The sequence below is a fragment of the Barbus barbus genome (genome assembly GCF_936440315.1).
Source record: "Barbus barbus genome assembly, chromosome: 39".
NCBI classification, from domain to species: Eukaryota; Metazoa; Chordata; class Actinopteri; order Cypriniformes; family Cyprinidae; genus Barbus; species Barbus barbus.
In genome coordinates, this window is record NC_136717.1 from 6544019 (window position 1) to 6556496 (window position 12478).

Below are 12478 nucleotides of genomic sequence, written 5' to 3' on the forward strand. Positions count from 1 at the left end.
GGCAAGTTTCATTTAGATTTAAAATATTTCTATATTTAAAACAGTATGCAGTATGCAACAGTATGCCAGTGCTGAAACTCTTTTCCTTCCTGCAGCTCTCAGCTTTTGTTCAGTGATTCATTTTATGTGAATAAATTTGGATCTTTTCTCATTTAAAGCATTATACATCTTGAGAAGACTTGAAATATAGTGCCCAAGTAAAATTTATGAAACTTCTATGATGTTGTAATACTGATTTGTGGTCTTTTTGGAGCTCAGCAGTAATTACTTTCTATCAAATGGAAAAGAGCAGCTTGGACATTTTACTAAAACCAAAGCGCAACCAATACACTACAGTTCTTAAAGCTAAATTACTCATTATATCACCACAGTTCCTGCACCGCCATCATCAGTGTCTGTCAACATCTCTTCTGGCTCAGTGGAGATAAAGTGGCATGTTCCAGATACAGGAGACTATGATGATTTTGAAGTGACATGGTTTCCTCAGGACACACTTAATGTTTCTAGACTTCATCCTACTCGACGTATACTGGAAGGACTTTATCCAGGGCGGCTCTATAATATTAGTCTTCGGACTGTCAGTGGGATGACATACAGCCCTGTGACCTACAGTAGTCCTGTTTACCACACCATCAGAACCCGTGAGTACAGTCACTTCCACATCCTACAGTATTTTCATGAATTAAATGAATAAACAAAAAAAAGTATTGAAGAATGAGATTAAGCTGATGACCCCCCCCCACACACACACTAAAATCTAACCACAACAGAATAGTAAAACCTAAAAACCTGTGGGTTTTTGTGTTGCATATGGCTCTTTAATTCCAGATTATTTGGAACCGGCTTGATTCCAGTTTTTCAGAATCATTTTATTGAGTCAATTCCAAATTAATTGTTTTGAGCCTTTAAAGGATCGTTCAGTCAGAAAATTCTGTCATGAATTACTCACCCTCATGTCGTTCCAGACGAATTGTTAAATAAAGTCATTATTTTTGTTTTCTTTGCACACAAAAAGTATTCTCGTAGCTTCGTAAAATTACAGTTGAACCCCTGATGTCACATGGATTATTTTACCGATCTCCTTGCTACGTTTCTGGACCTTAACCGTGGTAGTTCCCTTGCTGTCTATGGAGGGTCAGAGAGCTCCCTGATTTAATCAGAAATATCTTAATTTGTGTTCCGATGATGAACGGAGTTCTTATGGGTTTGGAATGACATGAGGTTGAGTAATTAATGACAGAATTTTCATTTTTGCGTGAACTATCCCTTTAAGAAAAAAGGTCTGTATTTGTTTGAATTATCTGTATTATAAAGACTCACTCACTTGAAAACACTCTCTGATCACCCCCTGCTGGTGTAATGATATATCCAACAAAAAAGAGTAACTGAATGAAGCAGAGAATGAATCTGAATGATTGTTTTTGCTGAAGAGAATCAAAAGTGTCACATCACTGGGATGAATCAATCCCATCCTAGCTCTACTGGAATGTTTAGTAGTTTGGTAACTAAGGTAATGAGAAGAGTTTATTCCTAGGCACTGAGAAACAATTCTTTACGGGATTGACTGCCACCCAAAGTCTATGGGAGGTTTGAATGTTGATAGTTATAAAATTGGGACCAATTTTAGCTACATTTTTGCATGAATTGAAAGCATTCTATCTTGTGTTTTGAAGAACACTAGCAGTTTCTCCTTTCTTATTCAGTTCATAATGAAGAAAATTATGTGTATGTGAGCTCTGGATTGTGGCTTCATATACACAAGCATGACAAGCAAATAACTTTAACCTAAGTGACTTACAAGCAATTTGTCAAAGAGCATTGGTTTAAGCATGTGGGGCGGTTAAAGGCTTGTGGAATTCTGTGTCTTTAGGTGCTTTTTTGAAAGATGTGATGTTCTCAGCAGTTCAGATAAAGGTTGTAATCTATTCCACCAGGGAGGAGCAGAGAGGGTTCCAGGAATTGGAGAATGATTTTGGGAATATTTGCTCACAAAAGTGTTCATAACAGAATCCTTTTCTCTATAGCTCCACATTCAACTCAAAGCATCCACTGTTTCCCCCTGAGCTCCACCTCTGTCTCCTGCTCCTGGACACCCCCAGAGTCCGATTTCGACTCTTATGTTGTGGAATGCTGCAAACAAGGTTCCAGGATGCCGGTGTACACGTACACACACAGACACGAGGCTCTCTCGCAGCATTTTGACAGGCTGGAGCCCTTTAGAAACTACACCATCTACATAACAGTGATGTCTGGAGACAAGCAGAGTTCAACCACAAAAACCAGCGTTATCACTATGATCGACAGTAAGTGACAGTATAACACAAGCTTGCTCTTTCTCCTTAAAATCACCAACTCTCACTGAAAATTAATGACTTCTGGTCACTTTGTTGCTCTGCATAACTGCATAATGTGATCTCAGCATTGCAGCCATTATGAGGATGACCCACTCTATGTAAAAAAAAAAAAACTTTTGGTAACACATTAGCATAGGGACCAATTCTCACTATTAACTAGTTGCTTATTAGCATGCCTATTATTAACATATTGGCTGTTTATTAGTACTTATAAAGCACATATTCTGCATGACAATATTCTACATCCGTAATCCTACCCAGCACCTAAACTTAACAACTACCTTGCTAACTATTAATAAGCATCTAATTAGGAGTTTATTGAGGCAAAATCATAATTAATGGTTTGTTAATAGCACGTGTTACCTAGCTTTTTCTAGATTACAAACTTTTTGAGAAAAAAAAAGAATTACATGTAAATATGCTATACAACTTTTGAACAGATTTTTCCGTCGATCGAAGGCTAAATCATGTTTGTCATGCATCTCCTAACCTAGCACCAATTTCTTTGTGAGTTTGTTGCTTTTGGAACAATTTAAAAAGTCTAGTACTGTGTGATCTTCAGTCATGTAGTGCAGGGTCTCCAACCTTTTTTACACCACGGACCACGTTACGGTTTTTAAAAAATCTTACGGACTGTGGGGTGGGAGTTGTGGATGGGGTCTTTAAAACAGGTCTATTCATTAATACTGTTATCAGCACATGTTGAAGTAGTTTTATTTTTGTTTTGTTAAGTAGTAATTATATAAAGAACACTTCTAATATATAATTTAGATAATCTAATCTCAAGAGATATTTGTTTTTCAGGGCCCCCTGTCCCACCGGTGACAGTACGGGTCAGTGAGCAGTCCACAGTCATCACTCATTTCACCATCCTGTTTAAGTTCAACTGCAGCTGGTTCAGTGATGCTAATGGGGCTATTCGTTTCTTCACAGTAATCGTCACCGAGTCAAATGGTACCAGTCATTTTAATTTCAGTTTCTTTACCCGAGTTAGAATTTAGGACAATATTATTGTCATTTGTCTCTTATTATGCTTCTCTAATAACTGCATCCAGTCTCATTTCATTGTATTTACAGATGTTGATAATGTCCTGCCAGAGCAAAGACATCCTTTGCCATCTTATCTGGACTACAGACAAAACCGCTCCATCAAAGCATACCAGACCGGCTACTTTCACAGCCTGTGTGCCGAGGGATCTGACAACAATATCCGTGTTTTTGAGATAAACCTCGGAGGAGGAATGAAACATTTGGGGGGAGCTTGCAAATGGGATCCAGAATCTATCCAGTATGGAATGCACTTCTGTGACGGGCCGCTCAGACCCAGAACACCATATCGGTAAATATATTTGTTGTAGTATCTTACCTTACATTAAAGTTTGTAGTGTTCATCCATCTCATTGTCAGTGTGTTTTAGCATAAAGCTGCCTTTGTATTAAAAATGGACAATAAGCATTTAAACTGAACATTTAAAAAGGTGCTACTGAATATCATACCAAAATCATTTCATTATATGGAACATCAAAAGAGATGTTTAGCATAACAATCATGGTACTCTTTTTTTCGTGAAAAAAAAAAGAATGTTGATGGGTCCTCTCAAGCTTTAAAATGACGAAAACGTGATTACATTAAAATATTATTATATATGATATGAATATGAGAAAATGACAGAATTAGAATTTTTAACCGAAATCATTGTTTCAACTCAGGTTTAAAGATGTGTAATTCTGAATATTCACGCTTTACTGTCTCAGATTAAGTGTTCGTGCCTTCTCTCAGCTGTTTGATGAAGAGAACAGAGAATGTGTGCATCCCCTTTACACCGACACATACCTTTCCCTTCCATTAACGACTCAATCAGGTAAAACACTGTTGTTTTTTAGTGTGAAGAATCAATAGGACAGTTGAGTTTACGGTTGTTGGAATGAGAACATGATACAGGCCAGATTCAATCCAGTTCCCCATGTGTACTACCACTGTGCCATGACTCGAACCTTTTTTTTGTTAAATTGTAATTTCTCTCACTGTTTTTGCCATTCAGCGCCACGAAATGGACTCACGGGAGGAGTCACAGCTGCTATGTTTCTATTCGCCATGGTGCTCGCGGTCACCGCCTTACTCATTTACAGAAAGAGGACTCACAAAATGTGAGTACATACACATTTGTTAACACACGATGTTTGTTACTGTGCTGATTTTTATATGTATGTGTTCTTCAAGAGCCGTGAAGGAAAGTCCAGTAATGAAAATGAGCATGTGGAAGGCGCTGCCTACCTCACAGATGTGCTCAGGCATAAGGAGGTACCACAACACTTTATTTCTCCTTATATTGAGGAAAAAAAATAATATTAAAGGGATAGTTCACCCAAAAATGACAATTCTGTCATTAATTACTCACCCTCATGTCGTTCCAAACTTGTAAGATCTTCGTTCATCTTTGGAACACAAATTAAGATATTTTTGATGAATTCTGAGAGCTATCTGACCCTCCCATGGACAGCAAGGATCCTTACATGATCAGAAACGTAGCAAGGAGATCGTTAAAATAATCCATGTGACATCAGTGGTTCAACCCTAATTTTATGAAGCTACAAGAATACTTTTTGAATCCTTGCTGTCCATGGGAGGATCAGAGAGCTCTCAGAATTCATGAAAAATATCTTAATTTGTGTTCCAAAGATGAACGAAGATCTCACAGGTTTGGAACGACATGAGGGTGAGTAATTAATGACAGAATTTTTGGTGTGAACTATCCCTTTAATATTTATAAACCATATTTTGCCAAGTACGACTGATATTTGTGCCACGACAAAAGACTAGAGGCTAAAGTCCTCAAAAACATGCTCGTTCATAAATTATTCAATGTAGCGTTTATTTATTTATTAATACAAGCATTGATGTTACTGAATGTTTAGAATTTCTGTTATGTACTAGCCCAGTCCAAGCAGCCCACTTTGAGTCTCATCTGGCTAAACTTCAAGCTGATTGCAGTTATCTTCTCTCTGAAGAGTTTGAGGTAATGCACTGCATATAACGAAAATGTAACACTAAATATCTAAATCTATCAAAACAGTAATTGAAAAATAGTCATTCCATGGAATGTTCCACTTTACATTCCATCATTCCACTTTGCTCTAATCTAAATAAACTTTTTATCCGCAAACAAGCTGAACTTGAATGCATTACTGATTATTGCTTCAACCTTTACCCAATGCTGAAAAGGGCCTAAAGGACGTGGGACGGACCCAAACTCAGAATATTGCACGTCTACTTGGGAACCGAAGCAAAAATCGATACAACAATATACTGCCCTGTAAGTTGAGACAAATGATATTGTAAGTAAAATACAAGTATTATACATTTACATCTCAAAAGTATATTTACTTGCCATGATATAATAATTTTCACAACAATATTCCAGTGTGGTTACAGTATAGTTGCTATGGGGTAACTTTCACTCTGTAATTGCCCATAATGCAAAGCAGCTTGATTCTAAACTGTTTTAACTCCAGACGACTCAACGCGGGTGAGACTGTCTTGCTTGGAGGACGACCCCTATTCAGACTACATCAATGCTAACTACATACCTGTAAGTTGAACATATGTTCTTCATTTGATTGCTCATTGGCTAGAAACTGGATGGAAGTGTGGGTTGTGTGGTGTATGGAGGTTGTGGGTTTTATACTGACACCTGAACACAGCTTCATACAAATACAAGTGTCTTGGTGGCTGATCATAGAAATGTGGTATTCAATGACAGGCATGTCACTAGTCACTTAACCCACTTAAAATATTCAAATAAATTATATATTGGTCAATATATTTTATCTGTCATTTTTTCATAGACCAATCCATCATATCTTAAACTTCAGATATAATTACCTAAAACCTAGAAAATAATTAGAAAATGTAAAATAATACTGATTATATAATATTTTGTTTGTCCTCCTGAGGTTGACAGTCAACATTTACAGTATAGTCAAGCAACTCCTTTACTGACAGTTTATTCTCTTATTCATTATAAACAAAATATTTGTACCCCGGACACCACACAAGCCTCAGAGCAGTCAATGGTCATATTTGTCCACAGACTCAAAAGTATTTCTGTGTCTGTTTAACAGGGAAACAATTTCAGATGGGAGTATATTGCCACACAAGGCCCTCTCCCAGGTACCAAGGATGATTTCTGGCGCATGGTGTGGGAACAAAATGTCCACAGCCTAGTAATGGTGACCCAGTGTGTGGAGAGGGGCATGGTGAGTGTAGAGGCTTCTAGTGCTGTTTTCTGGTGATGTGTGCTGGTCTCATGTTATACTTTTGTGGATATGTGTATGATTCAGGTGAAGTGTGATCGATACTGGCCAACTGACAGTGAGCCTTTGTATTATGGAGATGTTGTGGTGCAACTGCTTTCTGAGAAGGCCATCCCAGAGTGGACCATTCGGGACTTCAAGATATCATGTGTAAGTGTCAAATAAATAGATATATTGAACAGAAATGCAAAAATTTAAAAAGGTGAATTTTAAAGGTATTTAGTACTATAAGCTAAATTATTTACTTCTTAAAAGGTATCTATTTTTAATGGTAAATTGTAAAAACATGTTAGGTCATATTTTACTCCATAATGAATGTTGGCTTCATTTTCATGCAAAATTTGTATTTTTTTTGTTTCTTTTCTTCTATTTGTGGGGTAAAATATGACCTGGAGATTTCGTTGCAAGATTCAGCAATTTGCGAAACCTGTTCTGAAACATATTTTTGCAATTTTGTAATTTAGTGGTACAGAAACTCTTTTAAGCATACAGTATGTGACCCTGGACCACAAAACCAGTCATAAGGGTCAGATTTATAAATCATCTTAAATTTCCATTGATGTATGGTTTGTTAGGATAGGACAATGCTTGGCTGAGCTAAAACTATTTGAATATCTGGAATCAGAGGGTGCAAAAAAAAAAAATTGAAATATTGAGAAAATCACCTTTAAAGTTGTCCAATTGAAGTTCTTAGCCATGCATAATCAAAAATTAAGTTCTAATATATTTACGGTAGGTAATTTCAAAATATCTTCATGGAACATGAGCTTTGCTTAATATCCTAATGATTTTTGGCATAAAAGAAAAATCAATCATTTTGACCCATACAATGTATTGTTGGCTATTGCTACAAATATACCCGTGCTATGAATTGATGCAAAGTCTTTTTTTCAGGAGGGTCTGTTGAGATATCCCAGGACGGTGCGTCAGTTCCATTACACCATTTGGCCAGATCACGGTGTACCAGAAACAACCCAATCACTCGTTCAGTTTGTGCGAACAGTCAGAGAGTACACTGACAGGACAACTAGTCCAGGAGTCACTGTAGTACATTGCAGGTATCTTAGTATAATCTTTGAAGAACATTTCAGGGTGTTCACATGCAAAATACATTTACACTGGATATGTTTTTCTCTGCCTCAGTGCTGGTGTTGGCCGAACTGGCACTTTCATTGTGCTGGATCGTGTTTTACAGCAACTGGACAGGAACTGCACAGTGAACATTTATGGATGTGTGTTTGAGCTACGCTTGCATCGCTCATACATGGTACAAACGGAGGTATGAGTCTGTCTGTATAGCAACATCAGCAACATTTATATTGGTGTCAGACTGGCATTGCTTAATGAAATAATTCCAGTTGAACAAAAGTTCATCTAAAGTGCAGCTGCCCTACACAGACAACACACAGTAACTGAGTAAAATATCTTTTTGATTGATTTGATACATTTTCTGTGTCATTATCATTATAGTTGTAGTGTGGACTTCCCTATTCTCATAGAATTAGAGTTATCGTCTTTGGCATGAATGGGGCTTAAGATGCCCAATTTCAGTTAGAAATCAATTGCCTAAATGTGTAGTTACTCTACCTCTGTAGGTTTAATGAAATGTGTGAATTGATTTATATGCACCCTAATATGATGGACTTCTCTTCTGCAGTCTCAGTATGCTTATATCCATCAGTGTGTACGGGACGTTTTGAGGGCTCGTAAACTTCACTGTGAGCGAAATAAACCTCTTTTCCCCATCTACAATAACCTATTATAAAGGTAAACATTGCATGTTTCACTTAGACACTTTAAGGATACATATATATGATTCTGTTTCATGCCGACTTTAATTTTGAGTATAGATGTCCTGAACTTATGTGATCTTTATGTAATTTTACGTATTTTTTTTCCACAGAGTGTGTGTAAACAGGATCATGAAGATTTTTCTCCTTATTGAACAGAGACGTTTTTTGTTTTCACCTATAGTTTTAATAGCAGTGCATAACAAAGATATATGCTTTATTTTTATACAACTTTTTATGTACTTCAGTTCATGCTTATGTACCTCTGTTTGTAATTATTTATGTGCTATGCTAATTTTAATAAATTGTATTTAGATTACTGGCACTTACTGGACTTTACTATTAATTTTCATGAATGCTTAATGCATGACATACAAAGTGTGAAGTTACATTTTTAAGTATCTGGGATATAAGAAGCACAGTTGTTCTCTAATGGACTCCCTAAGTTAACTAACAAAAGCGTTAAATAAAAGAAATATTATAAAGCCCCCAAATGTCTCATTTAAGCTTTTCTGTGTGTACGGTAGCTGTATCCAATCCATCATAAATTTGTAAAATGACACAGGTATTACAAGGTGAAGGTCACTTATGAGGACATTGCCCCATGCACCCACTTTTCATAGCACTTAAGCATAAATCATACAGAGTGAGTTTTTTTGGGAGAAAGTAGAAATGCACAGTCTCCTGTGAGGGCGTAGGTGTAGGGCTGGTGTAGGGCAATAACACATAGAGTTTGTACAGTATAAAAACCATTAAGCCTATGGGATGTCCCCACTTTTCACAAAAACAAACGTGTGTGTGTGTGTGCATCGGCTCTTACTCTCTGTGTCACTCAGGGCCTTGTGGATGAACTTTGCAGCTTGTTAGAAGTACTTGCTGATGTCAAAAAAGTGGTCATCCGTTACAGCCATACCATAGTAACTGATGTTCATGCCTTTATAATATTTCACCCCTATATTGGTCTTTCCCAATAGGTCTTCCTTTCTTGGTATTCCTAACAAGACCGTAAGGTTTTTCTTCACTGCTGCAGTGTTCAGGATGTGGGTAATAGCCATCTCCTTCAGTTTGGCTCGGTCCATTGCTGTCTCTCTGCATAAGAACACAACAGCCTAGATTAGCATTTCACAAAAGAGGATTTAAATGTAGAATTATATAACTGCATTATGTTTGATTCCTATTCATACTGATGCAATACATTATTAGTTTATTACATGGTTTGGTATAATTTATGTGACAGTCAATGTGTTGCAGACTTACTCATTTCCTATGAAGACACTGGGCCAGACCTCAGTGACAGGTGTCCAGTCCAGTGCACATTTATCTAGTCATTGCTTCAGTTGGATCATGTTTTGAAGGAGATGCTTTTTTAAAAGCAAAAGTTCTGTTTTCCCTTGAGGTTCTTCTTCTGGACTTGGGAGACACGGTGGCTCTGGAACTGGCTTCACTTTATGTTTCTTATATATGTCTAACTCCTTTCTTAGTTGTAGTTTTCGATTTTACGAGGTCTGAATTGAGGCATGTCAGCTGATTCAAAAAGCCCATGTTGGGCCCAATCCATCTCACATCTGTGACGTGGTCAATGGCATCCTCCACCATCATTTTATGGTGGATCATCAGGTATGCCAGAACAAGAGTGGAGGAGCGACTGACACCATGTATGCAGTGCACCAACACCTTATCTGAGAAAATACAAAACAAACCCAGTCCCAGACAGTTTATCACAATAAATAATACATGATAAATGTTGTGTGTGTGTGTGTGTCAGCTCTTACTCTCTGGGTTACTCAGGGCCTTTTGGATGAATTGTGCAGCTGGGAAGAAGTACTTGCTGATGTCAAACCAGTCTTCGTCCACTGCAGGGACATTGTAGTAAGTGATGCTCATGCCTTGGTAATATCCCTCCCCTGGAATACTGATCTTTACATTAAGATCTCCCTCACTTGTTGTAGCATTCAGGATGTGGGTAACACCTATCTCCTACAGTTTTGCTCGGTCCATTGCTGTCTCCCTGCACAAAAACACAACAGCTTATATTAGGGTAAAATCTTAATCAGCTCCCTAGGTTGTGAATCAGTTTATCATGTCTATGAATTTAGGCACTAGTAAAGCATTCTAGTCCACTACACATTGGGACACTGATTTCAGTGACATTACAATGCGCTCGTTCTGTAAAACATCACCACATGTATTTATCAACAACATGTTAACACTGTCTTAAATGTTTTTTAAAGTATGTTATGATCAAATATTTATCTGTTTTGTTACATATCTCCGCAACATTTTAGCCAATTTTTTTTTTTGGAAGATTTTGTTTGTCACCTGCTTTGCAATGTGTTATTGCTGACAATATATATATATATATAATATATATATATATTTTAATAATGATGTTTATTAAGTTCACTTGTTCAATTTATGTTTCGCTCTTTATAAAAGTGATAGACTTTCAATCAAAGGAACATGGCTCTGCTCTTTGGTTTTTGCATTGTGGCATATTTAAGGAGTGACAATTCCAGCATGCTGGAAGGATTTTGAGATGAGGAAGCTGATTGAGCACACCCCATTCCTTTAATAAAAATGTACGGTAACACTTTATTTTGATAGTCCACTTTAGACACTCTACTAACAGTAAGTAACTTTGCAACTACATGTCAACTAGCAATCATTATAGTATTAGTAGACTGTCTGCTTAATATCTTCTAACACTTTATTGTGGTGGGTCCACAACATACAACATACTGACTATGAGAAACTTTGTAAGTACATGTCAACTTATTCTACTAACTCTAAATGTACCTGTTAAGTTTGAAGGTTCAAAGGAACGACGGGGCATTATTTACTGAAACATGCTGCTCGTTTTCACTCACTGTTACATTGCTCCCTAGCGCCAACTAGCACTTCACATACGAACAGAGTACCGTAATACATGGTATAGATTTACATACCTCCTTTCAGGACTTGGAACTGTCCCTGTATCCACTGGAACATGAGGCTGGGTAACACTGGCATTGCCATCTTCACACACATTAGGAGCAAAATCATCAGCCATGATACTGTCCATAGCTTCTGTTCTGTCCTGCATATTTGATGGCAGCAAATGGTCCACATATACCTTCACACTGCGTTCTCCGATTTGAACTTGATATGTGAGAGGTCCAAGTTTGAACAAAACCACTCCTGGAGCCCAGGCACAATTTGAGTGTCGACTGTTCCGCACGATCACTTTCTGGCCAATCTCAAATGATCTGAGTTTCCTAGAAGGTGTGTCATGAGTTCTTTTTTGCTGCTCTTGGTGTTTGACAACTACAGCAGATGTATCTGGCTTTAGCAGTGTGAGATGAATTCGAGGCTGTCTTTTCAAGAACAGTTCAGCAGGTGTACGTTCTATTACTGTATGGGGAGTGTTTCGGTAGGTTAACATGAGGTGCTACTGACTGCGCTCTTAACCTTTCCCATGCCTTTTTGAAAATTTGTACCACCCGCTCGGCTTGACCATTTGTGGCTGGATGATACGGAGGAGACAGTACATGACGCACACCGTTTTTCCGTAGGAACTCCTCAAACTCCCTGGAAGTGAATGGTGGGCCATTGTCAGACACCAACTCTTTTGGGAATCCATAAGAAGCCCAGAGATGGCGCAAGATGTTTATGGTCTTCTCTGCATTGGTCAGGTGAGTGGGGAAGATTTCCACCCGTTTTGAGTGGGCATCCACAATCAGTAGAAAATGCTGTTTGTCAATCTCGGCATAATCTATGTGAATGCGCTCCCAGGGTGTTGTCGCCTAGGACCAAAGATGGAGGGGAGCGCTAGGAGGTTGATTTCGCCCCAGCTCACATGGCGTGCACTTACTTACTAGGTTCTGGATGTCTTGGTCGAGCCCCGGCCACCACAGATATCCTCTTGCTAATGCTTTCATTCTTACTATACCGGGGTGACCCTCATGCAGCTCTGACAACAGCCCATCCATATACTTTGGAGGAATGATCACTCTCGAACCCCACAGGATACAGCACTGGTCTG

General features: G+C 38.1%; 1 protein-coding gene across 2 annotated transcripts in view; it reads left to right on the top strand.

Moving 5' to 3' along the window:
* The window catches only part of LOC306858847 (receptor-type tyrosine-protein phosphatase beta-like), a 33389-nt gene extending 24441 nt beyond the window's left edge, over positions 1 to 8948 (top strand). The window contains exons 15-30 of one of the 2 annotated variants that reach the window (XR_013783239.1): positions 372 to 641; positions 2025 to 2303; positions 3159 to 3308; positions 3432 to 3693; positions 4109 to 4215; positions 4396 to 4501; positions 4575 to 4655; positions 5289 to 5370; positions 5577 to 5689; positions 5867 to 5943; positions 6476 to 6610; positions 6695 to 6817; positions 7562 to 7725; positions 7811 to 7946; positions 8325 to 8434; positions 8571 to 8909. Coding sequence is in view for 1 of the 2 variants with exons in the window: in XM_079399609.1 (XP_079255735.1) it covers positions 372 to 641; positions 2025 to 2303; positions 3159 to 3308; positions 3432 to 3693; positions 4109 to 4215; positions 4396 to 4501; positions 4575 to 4655; positions 5289 to 5370; positions 5577 to 5667; positions 5867 to 5943; positions 6476 to 6610; positions 6695 to 6817; positions 7562 to 7725; positions 7811 to 7946; positions 8325 to 8432 (2171 nt within the window). In the remaining variant the exon portion in view is untranslated. Of the gene's footprint in view, positions 1 to 371; positions 642 to 2024; positions 2304 to 3158; positions 3309 to 3431; positions 3694 to 4108; positions 4216 to 4395; positions 4502 to 4574; positions 4656 to 5288; positions 5371 to 5576; positions 5690 to 5866; positions 5944 to 6475; positions 6611 to 6694; positions 6818 to 7561; positions 7726 to 7810; positions 7947 to 8324; positions 8435 to 8570 lie in introns of both variants that reach the window. The other variant, XM_079399609.1, reaches the window with a different exon arrangement.
* Positions 8949 to 12478: the final 3530 nt, after the last annotated feature.